General features: G+C 38.7%; 2 protein-coding genes across 3 annotated transcripts in view; both read left to right on the top strand.

The window, feature by feature from the left end:
* Positions 1-724: 724 nt before the first annotated feature.
* On the top strand, positions 725-3,099 carry LOC127534790 (nuclear factor 7, ovary-like). Its single transcript, XM_051950912.1, has one exon. It carries the CDS (start codon positions 845-847, stop codon positions 2,267-2,269), a length of 1,425 nt encoding a protein of 474 aa, XP_051806872.1. The 5' UTR covers positions 725-844; the 3' UTR covers positions 2,270-3,099.
* Positions 3,100-3,751: 652 nt separating this feature from the next.
* The window catches only part of si:dkey-13n15.2 (protein transport protein Sec24C), a 65,324-nt gene continuing 60,511 nt past the window's right edge, over positions 3,752-8,564 (top strand). For both annotated transcript variants that reach the window (XM_051950909.1, XM_051950907.1), the window contains exons 1-3: positions 3,752-3,817; positions 5,366-5,988; positions 6,082-6,118. Coding sequence is in view for 1 of the 2 variants with exons in the window: in XM_051950907.1 (XP_051806867.1) it covers positions 5,425-5,988; positions 6,082-6,118 (601 nt within the window). In the remaining variant the exon portion in view is untranslated. The remainder of the gene's footprint in view (positions 3,818-5,365; positions 5,989-6,081; positions 6,119-8,564) is intronic.

Genomic DNA, 8,564 nt, shown 5'->3' with positions numbered 1-8,564 from the left:
TTTCATTTCCATTACTTTTACTTATCTTATTTATTTTTTCTTTATTTTTTCCCTTTTATTTATTTATTTATTTATTTATTTTTACCTTTCTTCTCTCCTTTCTTCGTCTTTGTTGTATATATAATCGTTATTACTTATTATTAATGTTTGTTCTTTATTTTGTTGAGCATTATCCTCTATATTGTAAAACAGACCTGTTTGTATGTCTTTAATGTTCACTGTTGTAATAGAGAGAGAGAAAAAAAGGCTGAACAACATTAGGAAAGTGACATTTAAAATTTAAACTTTTAGTGAATCAAACCATTTAATGAAACAGTAAAGAAGCACATTGATACTGACACTTTGGCAGAACATGTTTCCTGTTCAGGTTGGTGATGAAAAGAATGCTGTAAAACTGGTTTACTGTGAGCTTTGACACAGTCAGAAATATTCATTCATCACTGCAGGACAAAAGCACAAACCTCCCCTTTTTGAAAATGTTTCTATATTTTCTTTTATTATTCTGACTGCATATTTTGTAAAATGCAAAAGAAACACAAGTAATTAAAATAAATAAAATGAGTAGAATGCAGCACGTGACTGAACAAGGAAATTATGCTGCATTAAAACTTCAATATTTACATTTGGAAGACTCATAGCACCATCTACTGGGTCAAAACTACATGACTGGAAATGATTCAACAGACACTGAGGTTGATGAAGTGAAAGTAAATTTTGACTTTGTTGGATGGAGGTGAGACGCCATTACAGGGAGTGACAGCTCTGAGAGAAAACACATATTTGGAGGATTTTAAGTGAAGAGACTGTAAACTGGTGAGTCCTGTTGTTAAAACTTCAAGCACAAATGGCTGAGAGAGCTCTACTTGAAAGTTTCCTGAGTTGCCACGTGTGTTCAGAGACTTTCAGAGATCCTGTATCTCTGAGCTGCTACCACAGTTTCTGTTCAAGCTGCCTGCAGAAATTCTGGGAACAAGCGAACAACATAAACTGTCCAATTTGTAAAAGAAAATCCTCTAAAGAAGATCTACCAGTGAACTTTACACTGAAGGAACTGGCTGACTCCTTTGCTGGGAGACACAAAACTGGATCATCTGAGACAGAAAAAGTAGAGAAGAAAGTGGAGGTGGTGTGCAGTAAACATCCAGAAGAACCTAAATTGTTCTGTAAAGATGAAGACAGAGCTATTTGTCCTGTCTGTGAGTTTTCTCTCCACCAGAATCACAAAGTGGTTCCTATAGAACAAGCAGTCAGTGACCTGAAGGACCAGCTGAAACCTGAATTAAAGTCTCTGCAGGACAAGAGGGACAAATACAAACAAGTGGAGGAAACATACAACGATGTGATTCAACACTCCAAGAAGCAGCTGTTGTCCACAGAGAGGCAGATCAGAGCAGAGTTCAACAAGCTCCACCAGTTCCTGAAAGAGGAAGAGGAGTCCAGACTGGCAGCTCTGAGGGAGGAAGAGGAGCACAAGGGGAAGACTATCAGCAGAGAGATGAAGAGGATTCAGGAGCACATCTCCTCTCTGTCAGACAGCATCTCTGCTGTTGAAGAAGAGCTGCACAAACACAAAGTGGCGTTCCTCAGCACTTATAAAGACACTCAGACCAGAGCCAGAGCCCACAGCTCACTGTCAGATCCACAGCTGCTCTCAGGAGCACTGATAGATGTGGCCAAACACCTGGGAAACCTGTCCTTCAGAGTGTGGGAGAAGATGAAGGACAAGGTCCACTTCAGTCCTGTCATTCTGGACCCAAACACTGCATTCCCCTATCTCTATCTGTCTGATGATCTGACCAGTGTGAGGAATGGAGGTACAAAGCAGCAACTTCCTAAAAATCCAGAGAGAAACACAAAGTATGCAGCTGTTCTGGGCTCTGAGGGCTTCAGTTCAGGGAAACACAGCTGGGAGGTGGAGGTGGGAGATCATCCTGACTGGATTGTGGGTTTGGCTAAAGAGTCAGTTGACAGGAAAGGAAAGAGAAATGCTTTACCAAAATATGGAATCTGGTGTTTATGGCATGGTGATGGAAAATACACAAATGTTATTGGTCAGACTGTCATAATGAAGAAGAGTCTCCAGAGGATCAGAGTCCAGCTGGACTATGACAGGGGGGAGGTGTCCTTCCACCACCCTGAAGACATGACTCACATCTACACTCACAGAGACACTTTCACTGAGAAACTCTTCCCATACTTCAGTATTGGAAAGTCTGGTGATGCAAAAACTACTGATATCAGAATCTGTCACTCTGAGATTTCTCTGTGATGATCAGGAAAGTTAGTTAATTGTCCAAACTCTCATCTTAAAATCGTCAAAATAATTCCAGGTTTATTTCTCTCTTAACTCATCGTCACACTTTACAGTCAAACCTTCATTCTTGATCTTCAGATTTTTCATTCTGTCTTTAAAACACATTTGATGTCACTTCATAGTTTTTATCACTGTGTCTGACTTCTGAAATCTGTTAAACAACCAAAATGATTTTCATCAACAAAACTCTTAAAAGCTGTTAAAAAGTGCTGAAACTACATTTTCTATCCTTTGAATTCAGTGTGTTTAAATGAGATGAGAAGAAGCAGATTAAACAAGAGATCATTTAGAGAAGTCAAAGATCCACTAAACACTGAAACTGGATCACATCATCAGTTTAAAAGTGGAAAATGTTGAAATGTGTACAAAGCGAGGCTGATTATTTCAATGTAGATGATTATCCTGGTTAGCAGCATCTGGACTCATCAGCTGGATCAAATACTTTGTTTCTGCTTCTTTACATTTTTCTTTTATTGTCATCAGTCATGTTTTTACTTTGTGACATTTCTTCTTTTATTGTTGAGTTATTTTAGTCATGAAAATGTTTTATTGCTGTCCATGATGGATGTCAGCTTTCTCCTCTCACTCACCTCCTCCATGGAGTCCAGAGGTCGGTCCAGAACAGAGCTGCTGCGACTGATCAGTTTGCTCAATAAAGCAGATGATACTGGTATTGAATGAGAGAGAGAAACATTTTCATTAGATGTTTTCTTTTTCAATTAAATAGTCTTGAGATGGCATTTTATTGACTGCCATCCAGTGTTGAAAAGCAATAAAAAGTGAAAACCTTTGACAAGGGTGGATGTTTTTTTATAGGCAATGTAAATATTCCAGGGACAAAATTCAGCAGTTTACCATAAATATTTGATGAAATTATTTCAACAAAGACCACGGTGCTACTTCAAGATTTCTGGACCTTTGCTTTTAAATGAGTTCAAAACTCCCCAAAAGAACTACTCAGCAGACCCATGCTAATGACCACCATTAGCACACGAGGGCTCAGTGACATCTGTGCATTTCAACGACCCCCACCGATACTCACAATGACCATCGTTGAGTAGTCAGATGAGTTTTGGTATCGGTCGTTGGAATAATAGCCCCGGACACACGTCACAGAGGTTTAAAAGCTGAGGCAACACCAACCACCACCAGAACTGAAGAAGCCTCTTGGATGAGAGATGAAACGTCTTCAAGGAACTTTCTTAAAGTCCAGTGAATTGATTTAAACTACTTTGGATTTAAATGAGTCGTTTCATTGGTTATTCTTTGGAGTAAATGATGAGATTTTTGTTAAACCCCTGACTTAGATCAGTTGTTTATTCGAGAAATTATTATTAGTATTAGAAATTATTTTGACAGAAGCATTTGTATCCACTTGGTCTGTGTGTTATTTACACACCGACACTTATTGTTGTATATTGGTAGAAACGATGCTTTTACTTTTAAGGTGTACGTGAGCGGACGTGATGTATAAACGACGGCCGCTGCTTCCGCTATTGTCGGGTAAGCATGTTCCAAGCATTCAAACAAAGTACTAACAATTAAATATATTATCTGCGCACAGTTTTTTTCCTTTTAGTTCGGTCATTTTCAAATCTGGATTAGTTTTACGAATAACTAATTTTACAGCTGAGCGAGCTAACAGCTAATCAATGTAGCTAGCTAGCTACAGTACATCAGCTGTTAGCTTAGCTAGCTAGCTAAACGACTGATCGAGGGGGCTGTCGATTTGTGAGAATTTGCAATTTAAAGATAATTGTGAATCATCCTCTATACGAAACGGTGTTTAATTATTTTTTGGATGACAGTCTAATGCAGTATCCGGTCTTTAATGACCATGCAAATGACGTTACGACTTTGTGTGAAGTAGCTTCGCAGCGGTCGGTTGATTCAAATTGCTAAAAACATGAAGTACTTTAGTTCAAGCTTAACGAGCACGTGAAGCTGTTTTCAAATGGGCTGCTATTTGGTTGATAGAAAATATCCTTATAACTGATCACAGTGAGATTAAGCAGCGGGCACGACGTTGTTTAAACATTTTTTAAATGTGTTTTCACTCCTGTGTGCATGAAATCATATTTACCTCCATTGTAATTGCAATAAGCCTCTTATAGACATATTTTTACAGACCTGAAATAAACCCGAGTGTATAGCCTTTTTTTACTACACGGGAAGAGAAAATTGAATAGTTTTTTGTTCTTTTTTCCAATTTAATTGTCACTGCTTAGAGTACAAGTACTAAGACAACAAAATGTAATTCAGAGTCTAACCAGAAAGGCAAAAGAGGCAGGGAAAGTGCAGTGTAATGTAAAATGTCTAAATGAAAAATATTTATTACTGTTTAAAAGTGCTAGTATATATACCATGTGAGCAGTTTCAGCAGGATCTTTAGTAACTAACCACTAAAACCAGTTTCCTTTAGTTATTTCTTACATGGCAGCTCCAGAGGTGGATGATTTCTCTTTGCTTTTCTCTCATTTCCTGTTATGTTTGCCTGTGAGATGATTGTGGGACATCAATGCTAGTTTGGGATCTGTTTAGTGTCCAAATGTAATTTCCTGATGTGTGAAGTGAAAATTTTGACCCACAAAGACCCTGTCAGTCAATTAGGAGACAGTGTGCATGAAAAAGTTAAACTTGATGACAAAAGTATTATTGCAGTGACAGATGTTGTAAAGATGATTTTCTTCAATGAGTAAAATTACCTTTACTTGTATTTTGAATAAACAAAACCCTATCTAAACTAGAGCATGGCTGCCCTTTCAACATCTGATTGCAAATGTTTGCATTATTATTTAAAGCTGCATAAATGTGTTTGTGATATGCTGTGGTTTCTTTTGAATTAAATTCTTCCAGCCTCCGTGTAATATCACTTTAAATCTGAATGTTGTCCATTCTTTGTGTCTTTGCTGTGCTCAGTAGCATTTTCTAAACCTTGCCGCTATACCACATTTTATGTTGCACCCAATTTAAGGGCATCAAGAGGAAATTTAGGAGAATTACAGTAACAATGGGACTGATGATTAATTACATGTTGTTTTGTTCCACTAGGGCATATCTCTGTGGAAATAAAAAAGACTTTAAGCTGTAGACTTTGATGGTTATGGAGAATGATGGACAACCCAACAGCAAATAAGAGCCACATCCCCTGTCAGTCGTGGGCGAGCCAGAATGGCTGGTCAACAACTTCATCTCAAGGAGGACACATCAACCCGCTCACCAGCTCTCAGCATCTCAGCATGGGCATGGCCTCCAACCAGAGACCCTCCTATAACCACATGCAGGCGTCCAGTCAGAGTTGTATGAGTGATCTGAGCACCTTATCTTCCAGAAACAGTGTCCATCACGCTCCCCTGTACAGAGCTCCTCAAGTTGGCAGTGTTTCATCATCCACAACATTGTTTGGCAACACTTCTATCCCGAGTGCATCTCACGTTACTTCGTTTGCTCAACAAGGCCCTCACACTTCATCAATGTCAATAACTCCAAACCAAGGAAAAAACATACCCACATCCTCTCATCTCCAAACAAATCAAAGACTACAGCCTTGCAGATCCCAGAATTTATCACTTCTATCGCAGCACGAAGCGTCATTTCAAACCGCATTAACCAGTCAAGGTGTACCAAACGGACTACAGGATCTGACCGTCAGTCTGCCATCGTATGGGGAACATGTAAGTACACCTCAGACTACTATTGAAGGAGAAAATGTGGAGTCTGCTGCTGTTGCTGGATACACTCAAAGCTATGCTTCATCTTCTTCTCAGGAGCAGCCCCAGTGGACATCTTCATCCCACTGTAGGGGTAAGCTGTATTTGTAATGTCTGTCTGTTACTGTGCCCTGTTTGTTGTGTATGTGTGAAGATTCTCAGTCATTTAGATCATGCTTCGAGCTTAAACGAATTCAGCTGAACTTTTGTGAGTTTGTCAACGACTGTATGTCTGAATAGGAGAACACATACAAGCAGGATTGCTTGTATGGTATGGATTTCAAAATAAACTATTTGAGTCATGCATAAATTCAGGAAATTTAAGATTTATTTTAAAAATTCTTAATTTCTTTCAATGTAAGTTTGCCTGAAAATAGGAGACCCAGCATTTTCTCAACTCAGCTGACATACCAGTTGTTTGTGGTCATAAGTTATGATACATTATCAATAGCTGTATATGACAGTGTGTTTCAAGTGTTAACTCAAGGCTTTACTTCAAATATTCTTAAGGTCTCACTGGCTTGACTTGCAAGTGAGGCATCAACAAATGTATTAAGACCAAAGTTATTAAAGGTGGAGTCACACTACCAACAGAGAAAAAAAAATTCGGATACACTATAAATAATTTGGAAATCACACATAATTCTCTCCAAGTCATGTTAGTCACATCAGCGAAGTTGAGTAAAATGTCAGAAAAACAGCCCAAGATAATGCAATAGATGAGCATGAACTACGTCCTCCAAAATGACCATGAAGTTGAATCACTGTCAGATTAAAAGAGTTTAAACAAAAGGTAACATTGGCAGGACTTACTGTTGATTTGTTGTATTCGACTGTATTAAAGCTCGTGTCCGGAGTTTCCGTTTGTTTTCAATTTATGTATCATTGTTTAACAAAGCTTAAATGTGTTAGTCTAGTTCGATACTATAATATAAAGTTAGTATAACGCGATATGAAAATTTATTCATGAGCTCCGCCTTCCTGTCATAGACCCCCATGTTAATCCAAAAAGGTGGGCGAGCTACGCACTACGCAACCGCGCGCACATTTGTTTTGCTTGTGGAGGAGAGAGCATCAGGGATCAGCAACTTCCAGAAAAGTTACCAATCGCACGGCTTGTCAGGCCAAGAGACCGCAGGACGTTTTTTGGCTCGGGGTGCTCGTGTCGCTCCCCGACCACGGCCTCCATAGCCCGCCTGACGGCTTCGTTTAGATGCCCGACCTCCAGAGGAAGATGTTGGGGCGTCTGGGACATACTCTTCGTCACAGGAGTCATGCAATTCTGAACTCTAGATAGAAATAAATAAACAATGTAACACACATACACGCGTAAATGCACTAAGTTTGATAAACAACGTCATCGAGAGGGATACACGAGTGTAATCACATATTGAGACTTTACTCGTTCGTCCTAGCAGATTCATGTTATTTTGGTATTAGGACAAGTTAGACTCAATACAGAATTCTAACGTAATTCCTTTATTATTTACTAAATGTACTAAATGTAGAAGAGTGGAAAACAGCAAAACAGGCAAGATGCTGCAGCACTCCGGGCACTCCTCTCATGTACTGCGCGCGTGCACAAATAAAGGGGCGAAATCAGAGGGAGGGAGGGACCAACAGTGTTTTGGGAGACGCTGCGATTCAAACTCCGGACACGAACTTTAAGTCCATTTCTGGTATGGGATCTGTAAAATTGCTGCTGGTAGCATCTTTCTGGTTATTTTTGTCCAGTATGTTTCTCACAGTTGTATTTAGACACAACCCCTATAAAGATAGAGAGTCACGGTGAAATATGTGTCATAAATACAATACTGGACAGCACATAAAGTTTTATATATATATATGTATATATATATATATATATATATATCTCAATGGATAAACAAAAAGCTACAACTACTTCTTAGCTCAAATACCCAACACCCCAATATATTTCTGCTTTCCTAAACACTCGGATATCTGTCCATTTATGATGATAATCTAACTACGACTTTACAAATTGTAAAATAAAATTAAAAAATGACTGGTGTGATGGAGCTCTGACTCAACCTGAGGATGGCTGCTGTGTAACAAATGATTAACCTGCAACTTCTGACATCTCACCTGTCTGATGTGAAGAAAAGCACCCAGATTCATTCGTTGATTGATCCTGATCGATCTATTCCGGTGATAATTTAGACCCTGATATGTATCGTGCTGCAGCAGATATTTAGATAAACTCAGAGGAAAGACTTTTCTGAATCACTGGAAGCAGAAAACTGAACTTAAGCTGGTATGAATGGTTCTTTAAAGTTGGATTACATTGATTATTGGTGAGCGTCATTAATCTGATTTCTAATCTGTAGTTTGTCTTCATCTTAGTAAAGTTTTATGCTTATAGATATTTCATCTTGTAATATCTAATAAGATTACTGACACCACTTTTACCAAAAAATGGCAATTCTGATGATTTAAACATGAAGCCAATGTGTTCAGATAATGTCAGAATAATATAAAGGAGTGCCTGAAGTGTCAGGATGAGGCTTCATTCAGGCAAA

Source organism: Acanthochromis polyacanthus, chromosome 7 (genome assembly GCF_021347895.1).
Source record: "Acanthochromis polyacanthus isolate Apoly-LR-REF ecotype Palm Island chromosome 7, KAUST_Apoly_ChrSc, whole genome shotgun sequence".
NCBI classification, from domain to species: domain Eukaryota; kingdom Metazoa; phylum Chordata; class Actinopteri; family Pomacentridae; genus Acanthochromis; species Acanthochromis polyacanthus.
Note: the sequence above shows the minus strand (reverse complement) of the source record. Positions and strands in the feature narration are given on the sequence as shown.

What these genes read in the sequence shown, in the direction of transcription:
- LOC127534790 (XM_051950912.1), top strand. Translation starts at nt 845, where the DNA reads ATGGCTGAGAGAGCTCTACTTGAAAGTTTCCTGAGTTGCCACGTGTGT.